At 32.1% G+C, this 22,137-nt stretch overlaps 1 protein-coding gene across 1 annotated transcript; it reads right to left on the bottom strand.

Annotated features, from left to right (window-relative positions):
- Positions 1-15,903: 15,903 nt before the first annotated feature.
- LOC21385864 (calcium-binding protein PBP1) lies at positions 15,904-16,665 on the bottom strand. Its single transcript, XM_010093157.2, has one exon. It carries the CDS (start codon positions 16,416-16,418, stop codon positions 16,056-16,058), a length of 363 nt encoding a protein of 120 aa, XP_010091459.1. The 5' UTR covers positions 16,419-16,665; the 3' UTR covers positions 15,904-16,055.
- Between the last annotated feature and the right edge of the window lie 5,472 nt (positions 16,666-22,137).

Below are 22,137 nucleotides of genomic sequence, written 5' to 3'. Positions count from 1 at the left end.
AATTAGTATGTTTACAAAATATTTCATTTTCTTTTAGATTGTTTTTAATGCAATACCAACTAATTTGAACATCTATGATGCAAATATCAATGTAACAATGTAACACCTCAAAAAATTAAACATATTTAATTATATTAATTGTGATTTATTAGTGTGTCTAATTTGATTTACTTAATTAATTATGTTCATTGAATATTTTTTAATATCCAAGTTTAAATATTTTCAAGGATTTTAAACATTTTCAGTATTTACATTTTCGTCTCAGAAGTGTGTGAAGACACATTTTTGGTATACTTTTCTAAATACCTTTTGATGTCTATCATTTTCTTTCCTTTATCTTTTCTTTTCTTTTCTTTCCTAATTTCTCTCATTTTTCTCACAGCCCTTTCTTCATCTCTCTCCTGTGTCTCTCTCTCTCTCTCTCTCTCTCTCTCTCTCTCTCTCTCTTTCTTTCTCTCAAAATTTGTTACTTTCTCTCAAGAAGCTTGAACCAAAGAAGATTTCTAAGAGTTCTCTTAGCAAATGAAGGATTTGAGGTAAATTCTTTGGAAAAACTACTCTTGATTTCAGAGTTTTACTTTGTTGGAATTAGTTTTTAGTTTGGTTGAAGAATCCTTAGTTTAAACTTGATTATTGAGATGGGTTCTGTTTGAAATCATGATGAGATTTGGGGATTTTGGTTATTTGAAATCAATTTGTTGATTGGAACCTAGATTTGATAATTTTCTTTTGAAATATCTCGAAATTGAACTTGGGTTTGCAGGTTTTGGAGTTTTTCCTCACAGATTGGCCATTTTCTTTGGCCTGTCTACTCCCAACCAGTAGACCGCTCCAGTCGATGGCCACCACTCCACCGATTGACTGGTCGAGTTGCACTTCTCTATTACCGGTCGACCGGTGCACACATGATTTGACCCAAAAATACTTAAAAACCCTGTTTTGACCCTAAAATTCAATGTAGAACTAACCTAACTTCATTTGAGAACTCAAAGTGAGTGAATTAGCCACATTGATCCTTGTCCTATCATATTTTCTTGTGTGGGTTCCGATTCTCAAAGAAAACATGATTTGAATTAAGAAATTGTTTATAAATTCTGATTTTAGGTAAAGGCACACTAGTATGATACAATTATACATGATTAAGTTTGACTTGTTTTGGTAATGAAGTCTGAATCCTAGAACATTATTTTGATAGTGGGATTAGGGGAAAAGCAAGAGTTAAGCTTCAGAGGAAGTCAGGTTTGGACGATGAGAAGCTAACTGTAGAACTCTACCGAAGAGGTAGGATATTCTTGACCATATCCTTGTTAGCCTTGTTTTAAAGTATTTTGGCCTAAGGAAATGTTTTAAAGAAAGACATGTTTTGAAAATGAAAATGATTTTGAGGAAATAGCATAAAACATGCTATTGAATTAATAACGATTTAAATTAAGGTTTTAATAGATATTTTCTTAAATAAGAGATTTGAGAAATGGTAAGCCCGATGATGGCCTAGAAATCAGGATATGGAGATCATATCCTTGGGGGTAGGACCTAAAACCTGGACGGGCCACTACGGTGGTGATAAGGCCTTGCATTTAGTTTGTAAGTAATTTATCATAGTTATAAATTACTTGTTGATGCTTGTAATATGGAATTTTAGTTTATTTTCCTTTTAGAAAAAATATATTTGAACCCTGTGTGATGTGTTGGGACTATGCATTTCTATTTATTTATAATGTTTTCTAAAATATATCCTACTGAGCCTTCTGCTCACTTTTATTATATTTTCATTGCATTAACCCTTCCCTGGCGACGCTGGAAGCAGTGCTGAGTAGTTGAGTAAGTTGCTACCACCAAAAATCTTTGTTTAAGAGGTTCAAGTGAACACCAACTCTGACATGTTATAATGTAAGGATTGTATATTCTCGGATAGTAAACCTTAAACATTTCTAGACTGTGGTTGATGTCTTTGTCTATTTCTTTACTTATTCATGTATGTACAATATGGTTATTCCTATGAAAAACTCTGTGTGATGTCAGAGGCTTAGTATTAAACTTGTTTGTCAGGTAGTTGTGAAAATTTCCCACTGATTAATCTTGAAACTTAAGTTTCTAAAAAATATGAGGTTTGTTTGGAAATTTCTTTGATGTTTTATTTTTAATATTGATTTTAGTATTTTAAAACGCTTAATTATTTTCTTAATCAGATTAATTTCTAAACAAGCCTCCACATCACTAATCCCCTTATTTGGGGCGTGACAAACAATGTCGATTCTATATTTAGCAACAAAAAAATGCCATTTTAATGTTTCAAATGCTATATTTTTTTTTTATCATAGTGATTATGCTTTGAAAGTTGTAAAAATAAACTTTTAATTTTGAAATAATTTAGAAATTGAATAATTAAATGATCAAGTAAATATATTATCCAATAGAAATAAAATACCAACAAATTTAACATATGCTACACGTCATGTAAAATTTTACAACCAAGTATATTATATGTCAAATTTAGTACAAAAAAATAACTTAAAGGATAATTTTCTTATTCAAAAGTTGTAAAAATAAACTTTTAATTTTAAAATAATTTAAAATTGAATAATTAAATGATCAAGTAAATACATTATCCAATAGATATAAAATACAAACAAATTTAACATACGCTGCACGTCATGTAAAATTTTACGACCAAGTATAGTATATGTTAAATTTAGTATAAAAAAATAACTTAAAGGGTAATTTTCTAATTCAAATTCTAACATTTAGTGTTGACATTAGAGATTTCAAGCATGTCATTCCGTTCCGGCCTTGCCTATAATCGGTTAGGCCCATACGTACTTCATGTCCTGCTCGTGCCAGCTCAAGATTTAAAATCATAGTCTCGGCCCATGAGCCCAGGTTCATTCGTGCTCGTGTTCGTGCCCGTGCTGAACTCGTGCCTTTATCGTGCTTGGCACAATGGATCCTTTGGTCGGCCCATTGAACCATTAAGTCATTCAAACTTATTTTTTTGAACACTTTTTAAATAAAATATAATTCAAACAAAAATATAATTAATATGCTATTACTAAGCGAAACAAACAAAAACAATAAAACTTGATGCTATCATTATCACAAGTACTAATTTATAAACAAATTTTTTTTATTTAAATTAATATTGAGAAGAGAAGACAAGTAACATAAAAGGATAACAAACCAGTACTACATATTAAGCCCGTCACTCAAAATTTTATTGAAATGAATATTACATATTTCAACTACTTTTTCTAAAACATAGAGTTGTCGTCCAAGTTTATGAAATCTTTAATCATGACATCTTGGAGTTGTTGTTTTCTTCTTCTTTCATCCTCCTAATATTTCACACATATTAAGGCCTCTAAAATATCTAGTAGAAGTTGTGCCCTTGGTTCATCTAATACTTGACAATAATTTTTAAATAAAATTAATGGAAATCATTTTATTTTTAAGGTCAAATGAATTAATTTTGTTTATGCAGAATTACAATTTTTTAATTATTTTGAGATATATATGTAATAATAACGAACAATTATTAATAAAAAGAAAAATAATTTATACTTGTCGTGTCGGCCCATCTTGCTCAACGTGTCATGCCTTGATCGTGCTTATCATCGTGCCGTGTCGTACTTGGCCCACGTGCCAAAAACTATGAGGCTGGCATGGCCCACCACCTTGTGTCTTGCTAGTCCAATCCATTATAATCTTGTATCATGTCATGCTAGGCCCAAAAATTTTCGTGTTGTGCCATCATGCTTGTTGGGCGGCCCAGCCTAATTGACATCTCTAGTTGACATACTAATTTGGGCCTTGACACACTAACTTGACAGTGCATTGGAGATGAACCTTTGGTGTTCCTTTAGATTTCGGTAAAATTTGTGTGGAGATAATGAGAAGGGGTCATTCTTCTTTTATGTTATATAGGCGAAACTTAATAGGACAAGTTTAAAAAATACTTCTTAAAATAGAGTTCCCTTTATTTTTATCTCATAACATTAGCCTATATATTTCGACCTTTTAGACTAGAACTAATTAAGGGGTAAAATTTTTTAAACGGGATACTTTTAGTAAGTTAGATACTTAAAGAGGTAGAATCTGTAATTTTCTTAATCTAAATATTGTTTAGGCCTTATGTTCTGTTGACAACTGAATTTGTACCAGGCCCATTAAGTGTCCAACCCTAATCCTTTGCGTCCCGTGTGTGACATCATTAGGCTCGTTTTGTGGACCCAAGCCACCCTTGGGGAACTCCCGTGGGTTATGGTATAGTGGGCCATGAGTGATCACATAGGCCCAGTTGTCGTTAATTTGACCTAATTTGATGTTGAAAATGGTGTCCTACAAGCATGAGATGTAATAAGATATTTATTATTTATTTAATAAAAGAGTTTATTCATTATTTTATGTGCATATATTAATGAATATTTTATGAATATCAGTGAAAATTCCATGATTATTTATGTGACTTTAAATATTGTCTATAAGTGTTATATGTGAGAGGATAATATTTAAGGATAATAATTAAAACACTGTTCTTAATGAATTTAATAAAAGTTTAAAATCTTATTAAAACATTACTAATACATGTAATTCCCATTTAGAATGGAATGATGTTATTTTTACTATTAATATGATGAGCTATTGAATGAATGTATTACGCATAATGAGATTGTGTGGAATAGGGACACAGACATAATATGAATTTCTAATAATTTTCGTAAGTATAGAAATTATAATTGATTCTATTGATGGTCATATATAAAATGATCTTAATCTTGCGTTATTAGCATACTCCTATTTATGGATTTGTATTTTTTGATTTACTCGGTATGGATCCGAGATGTTGAATCCTATCCCTTGTATCTTGAAAACATGATGAAGTGTATAGCCGGGAATATTATTATATGGAATCTATTTCTTCTTGAGAAAGAAGTAGATAAATAAAACTCTTGAGGGTTGATTCGAAACTTGGACTAGTAGGAGCTCTGATTCATGAATTTGTTTTATGAATCACTGTCCATTAGAGAATCAATGGTACTCAAGGATAAAGATGTAATTAGAAAGGTTAATGGATTTCACCTAGCTCTAATTATGAATTATTTATGGATGATTGATCTATATGAAATGACTATATCAAATAGACACTTCACAGTTTAGAAGTAATTTATATCTACAATTATGATAATGCAATTTCAAGTTTATAGTGGAGTAATTTTTAGAATTAATCGAATTAGTTAATTAATTAAAGATTTTTAAGTAATTATTAATTTTATTAGAGCTCAAAATTATAGGTTCATGAGTCCCCGCGTCATCCTTGTAATCTTACAGGAGACTAAGGGAAAAATAGAAATTTTAGAATTATAGAATTCTACATAAAACGCTCAAGGATAATTAATTATAAATTAAATAATGTAATTATTTAAATTTGAATTTTAGAACACACATGTGGAGGTGTCCACATTGTGTAGATGCCCAGCACAGTGTGAATCCCTCTAGGATTCAGTTGTTTGCTCACTAAGTTATCCAATTGACTTATTGGTTAAGTTGTCTAATTAGAATTCAAATTAAATTAAGTTTGACATAAACTGGAATTTGAATTTGAGTAAAAATTAGACTACAGGATAAAAGTAAAATGTTGCCTTCTTCCTTACCTGCTGATTTTGCCTACCAGAGGGAGGAATCTTCCTGTGGTGGCCGACCATATAGGATAAAGGAGAGAAGAAATTTTGTTTAAAAATCAATTTGAAGTGGGAGATAATTATGAAGCTTTATCTTGAAGATAAAGTTTAGATTTCTTCTAGGAGTCTGACTACTACTTTATAAATAGGAGATTGCAGAAAATTGGAGAATACAATTTTTGCTCTCTCTAGCTTAGTGGCCGAATTTTATAGAGTGAGGAAAGAAAAAATTTTCTTCTAAATTCCACATCGTGTATGTGTTGATGTTCGTGGAAAACTCGAGTGTTTATTTTCTAATCCCGTTTTGTTTCAGGTGTGCCCACACACGTGGGTTGTGGTTTTGTAGTCCCCGAGTGATGATATATGCCCAGTTGTCCTTAATTTGATCCAATTTGAAACCCACTTAGGGGGATTTTCAGAATTATTCAAATTAAGCATGAATGAGTGATGTTGGATTCAACCCAAGAAAGGTTTCCCCTTGTCTTTGAAAGCCCAAAATCCGTTATTTCAGCTTTTGAAAGGCTCAATACCCAAGCCTGATCCTTCATAAATTTTCTCCAACTCAAAGACCTGAGAAATCCATTAGTCTTGGCTCATTTGGAGGCTTTTCTCCCGATCAGACATGCCTCTCGGAGCACTTCCCATGTCAGGAACGCTTCCCTAGCTCTTTTCCATATTAGTTTGTCCATTCGGAGCACTCATGCGCATTTGGAGCAACCTGGTATCGGAGCAATCTGTTGGTCATTCTCGCACAAACATCTTCCGACAAAGGTCTGGCACACGATCAGACCCCCAAATAGGAAAGTCTTTGGAGCACTTGGTTGAGTCAAACACTCTTGGAGATTTCATGTCTAAAGTCACTTCATGTCAGCCCAAAATCCAAATCTTGGCCTTTAAGTATTTTCACTTTTAAGGTGTCATTTTGCCTCCTATGATAAGGTCGCTGGGATTTTGCTACAAACGGAATTGCTTGTGCCTTATTTCATCAGAACGCCGCCAGAGCAAATTTCTAAAAACTTTTCATCCCATTTTCTGTGAGTCTCTTCGTCAAAGTTGGAAAGTTATCTGACACCTTTCCTCCAAATGGGAATACTCTGATAGCCCGTCGTTGTTTCTTCCATTCCATTTATAGACCATATCTTTGTCAAATCAAGAAAGGCCTCTGATAGCCTTCCTAGTCCAAATAGAAATGAGTGTTTAGACATCCGTCAGAACAGCTGTCAAGTACTCTCATCTCCTCTTATAAATATCCCCTCACTCTCTTCATTTCACCACCAACACACTAACACACTTGCACACCAGATCAACACATCAAATCTCACTATCACTCTCTTGAGTGCTGAAACTCTTGAGAATTCACTCCAAAATCTCTTTCTGAGTGTCTTCTTCAAGTCTTTTCCAGCAAAGACTTGAAGCCTTCTTCAAGTTCTTGAGGAACTCTGTAGTTTCTAAGTGTTGACCTCCTTAGAAACTCCTCAAGAACATTTTTCAATCCTCTTCCAACACCACCTAAGAGCGTTCTAAGAGTTGTTTTTACAATTTTCTGAAAGTATTCAAGCCTCCAACCTCAGAGCCACTCTCGTCCACCGTCGGAGGAAGTGGTCCAAACAATCTCCACGCTTTCAGAACAACCTGCATTCGCTTTTGGAGCTCTTTCACCAGACTCCTCGGTATCATTTTTCTACATTAGCACCTTATCCACTAGGGACGCTACATATTCAAAGCCTCCAAAGTAGCTCGAAAATTACTTTTGGAGTCCTTCTCCATTAAAAAGCCTTATCCACCTCTCGAGTCATCTCCTCCATCAACTACGTGATCACTCCTATCACCATTTTTCATTCCTGAAGTTCTTTATTATTATTTATTTGGGATTTTCTAACATTTTTTGCAGGAATATTTTCGTGATTTTGGCAACAAAGAAGATCCTAGAACACATAATCTTCGGCCTAATTTAGGCCTAAGTGAACTACATCACGTCAGAGGTCCTACCATCGTTGTCTACTTCAAAGGCCTATTAGTGTTTTGGCCACGTTGGAATTGCCACCAACAAGCCAAATACTTACACATGTACATCCCCGCCACGTCATGTCCTCCGGATCTACCGGACTACATGTTGATATTTAGAGAATTTGAATGCCACTTCGCCAACCAAAAGAATACGAGGAAGTGTAGAGTCCTTAAAAGACTTCATATGTAATCTATGAATGCATGCTTGACAGAAGCATAAACAAATGAAATATCAGGGCCGCATATGATAAAAGATGATAAAATTTGTAAATGGGTTCCTTTCAATGTATACCTCTTTAAATTTGTATTATTCTTTTAAAGTTAATATTAAAAAATATTGAAGAAACAAAGGGAAGAAATCATGTAGTGTTGGGCATATCCTTATGCTCCCTCAGTAAAACTTATTTTTCTAAATTTCCGTATAGAATTTGAATTTATAAGAGTTATCTAGTACTTTAACTTAGGTAGAATATTGATATCATTTTTATTGTCAGAATAAAAAGAAATGACAATTATTTTTAGTAAGTTAGTAAACAGATGTGAATTCGGGATATATCAGATTTATCCTTTGACAAGATTTAATAGATCCGGAATTCATTAGGATTTATTTCTTGATTACATTTAATAAATTTGTGATTTACTCAATTTCACCTCATGATTACATTTGATCCGAAATTTACCAAATTCACTCTCATAAAGGCCAAAATATATACATATTTTAAAAGTATTTACTAATTTTTTTATTTACATAATATTTACTAACTTTTTAGTTAGCGAGCTCATTTTTTATCCATACAATCTTCTTCCAAAATGAATAATAAAATTACTAACAATTGTCACAAATAAACTTTTACGACTATTAAAATTTAAAATCAAATTGTTATATTTCACTCTCCATTTTCTTTTCCTCAGGTGGGTACATTTATGGGTTGGGTGGTTCTACTCACACACCTATTTTTACTCTTCATACCCTCTATTTAAATACACAACCCACATAATTTTAAAATGGTTGAATTTACTTTCAACTCACCCCTATTATTCTAAAATTACCCTAAACTATTTTGAAAGGATTATTAATTCTTGATCATTTCATTTTTCTTTTCACATCCACTATTTTATTTTAATATTATCATTTCTATATTTCTCTTTTTTTTTTGTTGGTTGAAGATTTAGGCAGATGCCTTTTTTATAGGAAGAAAGTTTATTAAAATATTTTTTTTAGAAATTACAAAGGACACTTAAAAATATGAAATAGAAAGCAATACAGTTCAATAAATAAAAAATATGACAACAAAGTTATTATATTATTGAGGTATGATTAAAAATACAAAATGAAAAAGAATGAAAAACAAGTACCCGAGCATAATAAGCAGAAAAAAGAACAAAATGAAAAAAAAAATCAATTCTACTTTATAAGAAACAAAAAATAAAATAAAACAAAATGATTTGCTCATTTAAAAATGAAATAATTAGGAAAATAAAAAACATTAATACAAAACGAAGGAAAGAAAAGGCAAAAGAACAATCACCATAGAATAAATAGCAAATAAAATTAACATACCTCTATGTAATTTTTTAGAATAGCTATTGAATGACAAAAATCAAAGTTTTATCATACATTTTAGAATAACAATTATTTATAGTTTGAGAATATGATATGTAAAGTGTGTGAAGAGAAAAAAATAAAATACTATTATTTTTATAATAAAATTTAAAAATAAAATTTAATTATGTAATTAAGTCTATTGTAATAGACCTAGGACTTAGGCAACTAGCTAACTAGGCCGCACTTTTGCCATCAAGGAATCCCACTAGATTCCAAAAAAAATAAAGGCCAATTATTGATCTAAACAATAGGTGGTCCAGGTCACAGCCGTGCAAAAAAAAAAAAAAAGTGGTCAAAATGTTGCCATTTTTGTTTTGAAGTGCGGCAAAATGGGAGGTGTTTGTCTACGAAACACGTTGGATAATTTTTGTAAGAATTTTTTATTATAATAAAAAAATTAAATATAATTATTTTTAAGAATTTTTTATTATAATAAAATTTAAAGTTGAAATTCGAATCGGTAAAATAAATAGACTCTTAGGGCCCGTTTAGTTCATTGATTCAAGTTTTTAATTTGAGTTGAGATGTGATTTTATATGAGAGTTTTTTACTGTAGTAAAAAAGTTAAATGTGACTGTTTGTGAGAACTTTTTACTGTAGCAAAACTCGAATTCTAAACTCGAATCAACAAAATAAACGGGGCCTTAATACATTCTTTTTTCTCTATTAGTTTGACCTCAACCGAGATGAGGTCAAAGCCTAGCTAACGAGGAAGAGCTGGGAACGAAAAGAAGGTAATTACATTCCTTCTTTACTTGTTCCCCCTCAACAAAGATGAAGTTAAGTCTATCCAATAGACTCGAGATCTCGTTCACTAATATCGTTAATCTTCAATATCGAAGTTATGAGTTTCGTATCTATTATTGAACACAAATCATTGTGGTACTGTTTAACGTAATACACAGATGAATCTATTCTATAACACCTTTACAGACAATCCAGTTTGGGAATAAAAGTGCCCAACTTTACTCACTGGTTGAAGAACAACTGAATTTGATGTATTTATCATTAAAATTGTAAGTGCTTACATATTGTTTTTAACATAGGTATAATCAAGGATTGTTCTAAAAGCATCGAAACATAATGTATCTTTGAGCAACATATTATAAATAAATGGCTGTATTTTATTAAAACAAAGTTGGTAAAAATATTTACAAATGACGTCTCAATGTCAAAATAGAAGTTGATATATAAATATCTTTCATAACAGTTCTAGCTTTGAGATTTAAACCAACAGCCTATATTCACTCATTTGTACTGGCATGAGGGTTCACATCTTGAAGAAAAACTCATCCTTACTGTAAATCTCCAAGCACTTCATACTCTTAACCGTGCCAATTAACGGTGATCGGTTTCTTGTTACAAGTCACGATGTCAGAATTTTTATTCAGCGCGGGCTTAGAATTTTTTTCTAAATATTTTGTTGAGACAAATTGATTTTTTTTTTTTTTTTTAAATTTTAGAGGGACTATGTTTAATTTCACGTGAATTTATGTAGAACCGAGTAAGGATAAAATTGAATTTTTTTCTCGATTCTGTGGGGGCTAAATTAAAATATATGAATATAATTTGAGGGGTGATAAAATGATATTTCTCAATTATTATGGGGGCTACTTGTTAAAAATAAAAGAAAAAAAAAATTGAGAGGGGGCTTAAGCCGCCGTGGGATGTAATGTAGCTCCGCCATCGATGCAGTGCTAGCTTGATGCTCTATAAATGTCATCAAGCCAAGATAATTAAGCGAGGAGGAGAGTAGAGATAAGGTTTGGGACCAAGCAAGGAGGGATAGCTAGATTGAGGTCGACGACTGAGGTTAGAATTGACTAAAGTGAGGTTGGACGTAAAATAGCTAATAGATGAAGAGCTAAAAGGAAAGAGAAGGTTGCGACGTTGCTCCTTTAAGGATACAATGCCCACAATCAATAAGGGTACACTCTTGCGACAAACTTAGGTGGGTAACACTCGTTACTACATTCTTTTCTCGAACTTAGTCGAGAACTTGAGTTTACTATGTAAGAGAAAATACTGTAGTAAAAGAATTACATTTAAATTTTTATGTGAGAAAATATTATAGTGAAAAGTGTGAGTTGTGATTTGAGTTAGTTAAAAGAACATCACAACTTCGAATTTTGGAGCGAAAATCGAATTTCCAAATCTTAAGAGTTAAAGTGGGTCAAAACACCAATCTAATCGATCGGTGCTCTCAAACGCGCAGAGGAATTTCCAAAGGCAGGACAACACTTTTCAAAGACTCGATCACCACAATTTCAAACTCATCTCTCACTCGTCCACGCAAATATATGTTTTTGAACAAGCTTATATATTGTGGTCGAAGCTTCTTACACGAGTTTTATTATGAGGCCCTAGTAACTGTGTAAACTTTTGAAAGCAAAACCCTTACTTATCATCATGGATATACCAAACCTAGTCTCCGTGTAAATACAAATTGCAACTATTCATCACCAAAAAAAAAAAAAAAACGTGGAACTGCATGAACGCAACCATGATACTATTGGCTTTATATAACGCAAACTTCTATGCTAGTAAAAGGAAAAAAAGAAAGGGATTCCTCATTATGGTAATTTTATAGAAGGCGAGTTGCACGTGAATATTAAAGAAAGGTGGGTGTGTGTATATAATATATACACGCGCGCGCGCATATATATATATATATATATATATATCTTGATTTGTAGTGTAGTGCAACAGCTGAGTGGAAGATTCAGAGAGAGAGACGGAGATCGAAAGGGACACGAAGGAGGGAGAAAAAAAGGTGTAAACTAGACACAGACATTTATAAGGGTGTGGAGTTCCAGGAAAGTGAAGGATATTTAACAGCAAAAAAAAAAAAAAACAAAAAAAAAAAAACCAGGTAAAGATAGAGAAAGATTCAGAGAGAGAGAGACATAGATCGAAAGGGGCATGAACGAAGGAGGAGAAATTATTCAAGTGTACCACGTCATATTATTTATATAATATATTTATTTAATAAAATTATATTATTTAAATATTTTTATTTATGTTAATTTTTAATTTTTTTTTAAAAAGTATTTATATTGATTATTAAGTTAAAAATATTTATTATTCTACTCATTTTTTTTATTTTAATAACTTATTAAAAAAATAAAAAAATTAATATAAATAAAATGTTTAAATAATATAATCTTATTAGACTAATGTATTCATGATACTGAACAATCAATCACGAAGTAGGGAGAAAAAAAGGTGTAAACAACTAGACAGACATTTATAAGGGTGTGGAGTTCGAGGAAAGTGAAGGATGTTTAACAACACACAAAAAAAAAAAAAAAAAAGCAGGTAAAGATAGAAAATGAGATAGGAAGCTAGCCAGCTACAATTTAATGGCCTAATTTGTTTTGTGGTGAGCTTGTTACACCTTTCTCTTACTTTTGGTAGCTAGCAACTTTGTTACTCGTGACAAAGCTTCTTCTCCTTCCCGGAAATTACAACTTAAATACTACACGGGATAGGCTCAAGAGATCTTTTTAATTTACGTATGGTTTGAACTTAATCTATAATTGGTTCTTGAATTTTAGTAACTTTAATCATAAACAAAACAGAAGAAGAGCAGAACCATTTTGTAAGGGAGCAATATGTACGTGGCGGCCTTTCCTTCATATATATATATATATAGGAATAGTCTCCGATCAGACAGTGAAATTAAGACTGACCAGTCAGCACATTAAAATACAACCGTTAGATTTTAAATGGGCGGTTTTGTTTAAATGTAATTTTTGTTTTTTTTTTTTTTTCCTTCCGGCAGAGGGGTAAGCTAATTTAGTAGGGTTGACAAAAGCAATATAAGAAATTGAAAAAAGTTACTGAAAGATGGTGAAGTAGTCAATATATTAAAAATCATTTAATACTGAAGGCATAACGCATGTCGTTTTAGGATATGTACGAGGGTTTGCAGACTAAAAACTCTATGATGAAGTAAATCCGCAACATACATGCTTGAAGCAGGAGAAAAAGTTTTGCTTTTCATCATATGGGACTTTGAGTCAACTCTTAATGAGTAATAATCACGCTAAAATTTTACATTTTTCCTAAATAGCTGCTGCTCCAATTCGGTATTAGACTGAGACTTCTCCTATATATATTATATAGAAGTTACATTTTGATATATAATTATTCATTAAATATATAAGATTGATAACATAAAAAGATGAATATCTTATATTTAAAATAAATTTTTTTATTAATGAGTAAATATTAAAATAATTATTAAAACAATACTTATAATATGTGTATGTTTGTGTAGACACACACTAGTGTTGCTACTCCAAAGAGTATGGCGGAGAGCTGTCGTAAGCTTGCATTGACTGTGGTGGAAATTACTGTTGTATCATTTAGAATTGAAAGTTTGCATTTGTAATAATAATACTTATTTGGAAATTTCAAGGTCACGTCCGTCATTCAAGCTGGATTATGGCGGTAAAGTTTGATGTAACAGGAAAAAAGTGGAAGTGGTCGTAAAGCCACAATATCAGAAGACAAACGGCCGAAAAGCACTTTAGCAAAAAAAAAAAAAAGAGAGAAAGCAATTGGTTATGCATTTTTTTAATTATAAGCAGAGGAATCAAGAGCATATCATAAAGTATTATCGTTTTCTCTTGGCCAAGCAAACAAAATAGAAAAATAGAAAATCTTCAAAACCTTTCTCTATCTTTTTTCCCTTCCAGATAAACAGGAAAAGAAAGACCTTGTAATTAGCTCAATCTGATACCAGCTAACCACATGGCACGACACAAAGTATATCTGTAATTTTTTAATGTGAACGAGTGTTGGTTAAAGTAACTTTAAAATAGGGACCCCCTTAAATCTTAATTAATTCGTAGATATTATATATCTCTAAAAAGTTAATCATTTAGGATTTATTGGGTTTTTTTTTTTTTTTTTTTTTTTTTTTTTGCAATATTATAAGTTTAAAACGTCATGAAGATTTGTCCTAATAATGATTTGTAATCTAATTAAAAATTGCTTTAGAAGTCTTATCAAAAAATTCTGTGGACCAGCTTCAATAATTCTTGGATATAATCTTACATATCATGTCTTGTCGTATTGTTCATGTGGCTTTGTGCATTCTGGTAATGTGCCGTCGGTTTCCGTTTATACACGACGAACATGATCATGACTTTCCTGGGCAGAAAATCATCCAACACAAGCACAGATTAAGACCACGCGTAAGAGACCACACGTAAGAAAAGTCGAAGTCGATCGAAACCAAAAGGAAAAAAGAAGAAAAGAAGGAAAAGCATTGATAATGTCCAAGAATTAGAACCTTCATGATGATAAATAAACATGACTAATGAAAAACATGGATGATCAGTAGGACTTCATTTAGATTATAATAAAACAGTTTCCAGGGTCGTATTCTGGGGGGATAGTGGGGCACGTCCCTCATGAGGAAATTTAAAAAAAAGTTATGTATATACTTACATATTGATTTTTATATATTATTTAAGTGTGCTCTCAGTAATTTTAGCAATCAATATACATGTTTTTCTTATATTCTGGTTACTTTTAGTTTTGGGCGATGTATTAGACTTGTTCTTTTTATTGTTTTGTTTTGTTTTGTTTTTTTCTCTTTTAAATGTCACTTTAGTTTTATACATCACTATAATTTTGTCCTATTACATTCTACTTACTGCCATTATTTATTCTTTTTTTTTTCCTGTTAAATTGGGTTTTGTTTATGCTTTGTTTTCCCTTGACGTTCAGTATTATTTTTTGTTTTTTCATTTTCTTTTTCATGTTTCACATGCAGACTGGCTCTTTGTGTCTCTTAGTTTATATTTCTTTTTCTTTTCTTTTATGTTCCTTTTCTTTTGCAATGATCAATTACTGCCCTATAAAGTATGCAATTTAATATTATTCATAAGATGTTGTGAAGTTTTTTTTTTGAATAAAAAATGTCTTAACGTGTGCCTTCACTGAATTCAATTCTTAGATCCGTCACTGAACGTTTCGTATGTTTACGTAAATATGGTGCATGTCCACGTTTCATGAAAATTTCAAGTTTCCCAGTACATGGCCATGCATATCTCTCTCCTAAGAAATAAATGTACAAATTAATAGTTAGCTACTACACTATAGAAGTCTAGTATCTATATTAAGTTTATTGAAATTCTACCTATATAATAATTATCATGAGTAAGCTCTCATAATTCTTGTAGCCTTTCTACATTGCGATAATCAACAGATGACTCATGATGTACTTATAAGTACTTATAAAAATGGTGGTATGATTGATATCCTTAACTCCTTTTCTGGTTATTTGAGAGTAAGATATCTGGACTGCAAATTGAAAAGCCAAAACAGCATTTTACTATGTTAGGACTTTGGAACTTCGGTGCACAGGAGGTTATAGTACTAAGACGCGATATGATTAATTTTAATTGATCTAATTTTGGGATGTGATTTTTTTTTTCTTTGATGCTAGTTATCATCTCTCAGTTCATCTCTCAGTTCATGAAAAGAAAATGAGGTTACCTTAATTCTTATAGGAACTTGATCTGGTTCGTATAGTACTACTATTTTCGAAGTAGCAAAGGAACGTACTACAGCAAAATCTGGACCAGACAAACACATAGATTAGGAAATAAAGAGAGCCTCTTATTTCATACAACTACAGAAATTGCATCGATACAAATTACAAGAACATAAAGCAAGAACTTATTAGGAATGTCATGATCATAAAATTAGCGCTAAATTAATTAACCACATGATTATTTTTTTTTTTCTCTTCATACATTCATGACTTCTAATTCATCCACCCCCCACTGCTTGGATCCATAATCCATCAAGCCGGGGCTCAACCTAAACATGAGAATGCAAAACTCCATCTGGTTAAGCGCCCCGTCGCCGTCCAAATCTCCCTCCATCAACATGCAAACGAGCTCGTCGTCTCGCAGATCATGCAACCCCAAGAGAACACAGTTCCTCTTCAAGCTCTCGAACGTAATCAGGCCCTTTTCGACGTCCATCAAAAGGCGAAAACCGTTGCAGAGTTCCCATATGAAGCCCTCGTTTCCCATGCGAGTTATCATGGAAGGAAAGTAGTCTTCAAAATCCACTAAGTTGTGATGAATGTTGTCTAGAGTCTGCATATTAATTATGAAGAAAAAGAAAAAATGGAAACTTTGCTATAATACTAGTAATAGTAGTACTAATATTTCGATATAAAAGGCTTTTGGAGTTTGATGAGGATGAAGAGAATAGGAAGAGAGTGAAAGGCTATTTATATATTAAAGGCAATCGAATAATGAATCCTAGCTAATAATTTAATATTTGTCCTGTTTTTTCTTCTGAGTGTTGTGAGCTTCGCATCTCGGATTGTGGCTTCTCCTTCCGGGAAATTGCATGGAGGAGTTGTAGTATGATCCATTGTGATTTGTTGTTAATATATAGAACCTTTTTTTTTTTTTGAACAAAAAAATTAATATGAATTTACTAATTCACCACTCCAAAATGATTTCGTTCGTACATGTTTTGGAATTTTCCTCGTTCGTTCGGAACATTATTTTGTTCGTTGTTTTGTGCATAAAGTTTGGAGGTAAAAACTTGTAAAGACGGCAAAATTCAGTGAGAAGTGATTTGTCGGTAGATTGTATTGGGCAGTTTGAGCCTCAAAACGTCACTTTGCTATACTATTTGCAATTTTACTAACTGACAAACTTTGCGAATGCCAAAAAGATGCCATATGATGTTGGTGGTGTCTACGTCCATGTGTCTCACGCATACAATAGAATAAATCTGGGTTCTGTGCTAACATTTATGTATATATATATATATATATATATTAATCACTTATCAAGTCACCAAGAACAACCCTTATACATATATATATATATATATATATACAAGTGGAATTATATATGCACCCAATTTTGCGGTTGTGATTATTCAATGAAAAGATGAAGTGGATCCCATCATTACAGCTCAGAAAGCGAGTATTAATAATGTTGGAACTTCCTTTATGTGGGTCTAAATCATATAATGAAGACATGGACAATATTCTGGATGATATATAAGAAGCGAAGATAATCTCCTTAACTAATTCCTTTTCCCATTAATTTATTACTTTCTAACAAAGGGAATTGGACAGTACTGTGTTGGATTCCTGCTCTGGATACTTCGGTACAATGAGTAGTACTACTGAGTAAAGCTATAGCAAAATCAATGCATGCACACATTAGGCCAGCATTTCTGAACGTATGTATGAGAGCTGAAATATATATACACATACATACATACATACATACATGCCTACATACACACACATACATATATGCATATATATATATATATATACGTACATATAATGATATTCATATTTATATACATGTATATGCATATATATGTATATGTATTTATATATATAGATACATACACATAATCAGCAAAAATAATGTGGCTACTAAATTCATTGAATTGATCCTTCAAACTAAATTCATTCCAGTGAATCCTTCAAGATAAATTAGGATTTAGGAACGTGTAATTAGCGTCAGGAAGCCCTTAAACAAGATTAAAATATTTTCTGGAGACTAGAAGATTCAGCAACACTCTTTTTTTTTCTTTTGTCAAATTTTTCCCACAGGATTTTACTGGCAAAGGTTTTTAATGAGACCTTTCCTTATTAAGGTAAAGTGAAATATCCCGATGTCTATTGTTTAGTTAGTTTCTCTTTGTTTTAGTTATTAGAATTATTTTTCTCTTCAGGTTTTTGCTTAATTCTGTCATCTGGATATTAACTCAGATCTTCGTTTTAATTTTTTAATTTAATTTAATTTAATTTAATTTAATTTTTTATAAAATTCAAGCGGGAGGTTTAGTACGAGACATGTAAAGAATTAGCTGCAAACCTGATTGCGATATTTTTCCTTTCTTCAATACTATTACTTTCTCTAACCTAAACGAAGTCCCTATATAATTTCGACGACGGCTAATTTGATTGTAAGCCTCAAAATGTTATCCCTTGATATGATAATTAGTGAAGTAGGTAATATTTTTTTCCTAAAAAAAGTTATATCTATATCTATATAATCTATATCTCTATACATACATATAAAAGGAGATTGAGTTTTTAAGTTGGAGCTAATAAAACGTTTCGCTAGCGCCTTCTTTTTGGTAATATTTTGCTACTTTTTTTTTTTTTTTTTCCTTTTCCCTCTCCTTTTTCTATTTTTATATTTTTTACTCCATTATACATATATTTTTTTTCTCCGAATTGGTCCACATAAATATACTTTTGTCTTTAATTCCACGTTCAAATAATTTCTTCTTATATATGCCACTGTCTATTTTTTAAATCATGTTTTCTTAATAAAACGTTATGTGTAGGTGGTTACTTTTTTGTTTTGTTTTTTTGTTTCATTTTCATTCCTTTTCCCCTCTCTTTTCTTCTTCTTCTTCTTTTTTTTTTTTATCTTCCTCTTTTTTATTTTTTTTCTTTTGGTCCCATTACACATTTTTTTAATTTATTTCATTAAATGAGATCTTAATAAATGTGTTTTTTATTTTTATCTAGAAAACCTCGTTCGCTTGCGCGTGCGGTATCAACTTATTTAATTCAAAATTGAATGAATATATAGTGGAACTGGAAGGCGAAGTGGTCTTAATGAAATGATGTGAATCTATTTTGCAAGAGTCCAACACAAGGAAGTTTCAACGCAGCTTCCTTTATCTTTCCTTTTGTTAAAGTGCACATATAATAAGCACTTGGCATTTTCAAGTTTAATTATTATGTCGTTATCATATAACGCACCTAATCCCAAAATCTATTCAACTACAGTGAGAATGTACCTTGGATAGTACTACTCATGATTCACGACTATTATATTTTCTCAATTAGGAATACATCAAATCCCATAATTTCATTTTAAGCCAATAACCTTTAAAATTATTAAGAAAGGGATAAATAATAATCATCCTATGGGGCTTTCCCTCATATTTTTAGCGTTTAAATATTTTGTCTAAAGAAAAATGCTAAATTCAGAGTCTATTACAGATAGTTCGTGGCTAAAGAGGACTATGATCTGACTTAGAGTTGTCAAGCGGTGATAGAAATTCTCAGCGTTGTTAGAAATGAATTGAGATATCGAGTGACTAAGGCCCCACTCACTTCACTGATTCGAGTTTAGAATTCGAGTTTTTTTACAGTAAAAAGCTCTCACAAACAATCACATCTAACTTTTTTGCTACAGTAAAAAGTTCTCACATAAAATCACATCTCAACTCGAATTCTAAACTCGAATCAGCGAAGTGAACGAGGCCTAAATTGTAGTGCTCTGTAAATGTTATACGGAGATTGTACTAAACGACTAGTCCCAATGACATATTTATATTTTGGGAAAGGTTTTGCACTCGAACTTTTAAATTATTTACGAATTTCTAAACCCTGCAAGACGGGAAATATTATTTTCGAGTGGTTCATTAGGATGGATTTCTAAGTTTAGAGTATATAAATCCAGATAATTTTGCATTTATTTTTAATTTAGTGGCGCCCCCTTTCTGAGACGTGACTAGTTCGAATAAATTATCACTATTGATGTAAAGACTTTCGAAGTCATAAGTTATATTCATCCACGTTTCAATCATACATATATATATATATATATGTGGTTGATAAACAACTCCACATGTATGTCGTTTTCTTCATTTGATTTAACGGACCCACACTTGATTTGAGTAAATTGAAATTCATGAAGGAAATTGACTATATATACACCAAAGGAATATCTACGTGGCTTTTTCTACATAACAAAACACATAACATTTATTGCTCGATCCAATTACATGACTATTTTTCTCTTCATGTACGTTCCAAAATAGTCTCAGAATTTATTCATCCGTTGGCTATAGATGGGTTGCTTTCCTTAAAGTTTATATGAACTATTGTAAAGTACATCATTTTTTTGTTTTGTTTTTTCTTTGTTTGGCCAAAGAAAAACTTGTCGGTAATAAGTTTACCTTCCAACTTTTTTATATCAATTTATATAGTAATTATGTCACATTATCATGTTTAAATTGTCATGATCATTATCCTCGGCATGGTAGGTGTATATATTTATATATACTGAATGTAGATAGAGAAAATTAATTAATGTCAAAAAGCTCAAGCATATCTTGATCAGATTGACACCCACCGGAACGTTTAAACGGCACAATCTTCATTTTATTAATAATACAATTAAAATAAATTACAAAGTCATAAAAAAACATGAGGAAACAACTCCTAAATTAAAGGAGCAAAAAGCAAAAGAAAGAAAATGTCCGTGAGGATCTACATCGGCCAGTTAATGTTCATTGACGGAGCTAACAAAATTTAAATAGGACTATAAGATTAATTTTTAAATTATTGGTCGGGGCTATGCGTATATTAATATAGTACAATACATATTTGAATAGATAAGATTTTTGAAAATAAAAAATTTGAGAGGTGTCTTAAGCCCACTGACTATTAGGGCAAAACAAAGACTAAAAGACCTAAACATAATGAGAAAACCAAAAAAATAAAATAAAATAAAATAAAATAAAAAAAAATAAAAAATAAAAATAAAAAGGGCAAGAGAGACAAATCCCTACTAACAAACTGAAGATGAATATCCGACGCAAAAAGCCACCAATGACAGAAAAACGAGCACTACTGTAGAAACCAACATATCTGTAGCACAGTTCCCTTCCTGATAAATATGAGACATTACCTTAATCAGCATTCAATTGATACAAATAATGATCAAGAGCCTTGATCCATTTCATGCTTCCAAGGAGGAAAAAAAAAGATATATTTCTGAAGAGATTAACAATATTTATAGAATCACATTAATTTCACCGCGAGTTATCGGAGCAGAATGACAACCAAATTTTCACGAAATTGCTCCAAATTCTAAAAGTACCTGGACAACCAGTGATGAAGCTAAAAACTTTTATGAGAGTGGGCTTCTAATTACGATAAGAATTTAGGGGATATAAAATTAAATTTTCAATTTTTGAGAAAGGGCTTTATACAAATTTCTAAGAATACTAAGTGCTCCTGTGCATACACACGGCCAGGGAGCAAGAGAGAGAAAGAGAAGAGAATGGTGAGAGCAGGGTTTCTCCCCTCAAGAGTCCGCCAGCAAGTCTGCGCCTTGTGGGGGTCTGAGTTGGTTGAGCCGCCTCTTGGCGGTTTCTAGCCTTCCAGCCCTGTGTGATTTTTTGCTTTTCTTTTGGTTTGGTTTTGCTTTGTGGTTCGCCTTCCCATTGTTGTATGCTATTACTGAGAAGGTCGCAAAGGTCACCGTGGTCGAGTTCGTGTTGTTGGAGATGTGGGAAGTTTTCAGTTTGGAGCTGTGTAAAGGGAAGAGGCCACTGCTTTTCAACCGTAGATCTAGCACGCGTCCGCTGGGTGATCCTGCTGAAACCGTGAGAACTAGGTGGAAAGAGGGAGACGAGGGAGCCTTTTCCCAAAGCCGTTCTTACCAGTCTTAACATATTTCTGACATTGATGGGCTCGATTTTATTGGGTTGATCTTTTGGGATCTTGATAGATGTTTTAATGTTTTTAAGGTTTTATTTATGTTTGTGTTGTAATAATGGAGATGGTTTCCCATCTACCGGCGTTTTATCTTAGCTAGAGGGTGGTTTCCCCACCACTCTATGTCTGTGGCGTGTCTTTCAAATAGAGGGTAGTTTCTCCATTGCTCTAAGATTGAGTTGTGTGATTTAGGTCCATTGTTGAATTAGGATGTGAATGGCTTATCTTGTGTCGTTTTTAGGTGGCTGAACCTAGTTCTAGTGCCATTTTGTGGACGGGTTTTTTCCGTTTTTGTGATAAGAGTGCGTTTA

The sequence above is a fragment of the Morus notabilis genome, unplaced genomic scaffold (assembly GCF_000414095.1).
Source record: "Morus notabilis unplaced genomic scaffold, ASM41409v2 Scaffold2386, whole genome shotgun sequence".
NCBI classification, from domain to species: Eukaryota; Viridiplantae; Streptophyta; class Magnoliopsida; order Rosales; family Moraceae; genus Morus; species Morus notabilis.
The sequence above is the reverse complement of the archived record's forward strand: the minus strand, read 5'-3'. Positions and strand labels throughout refer to the sequence as shown.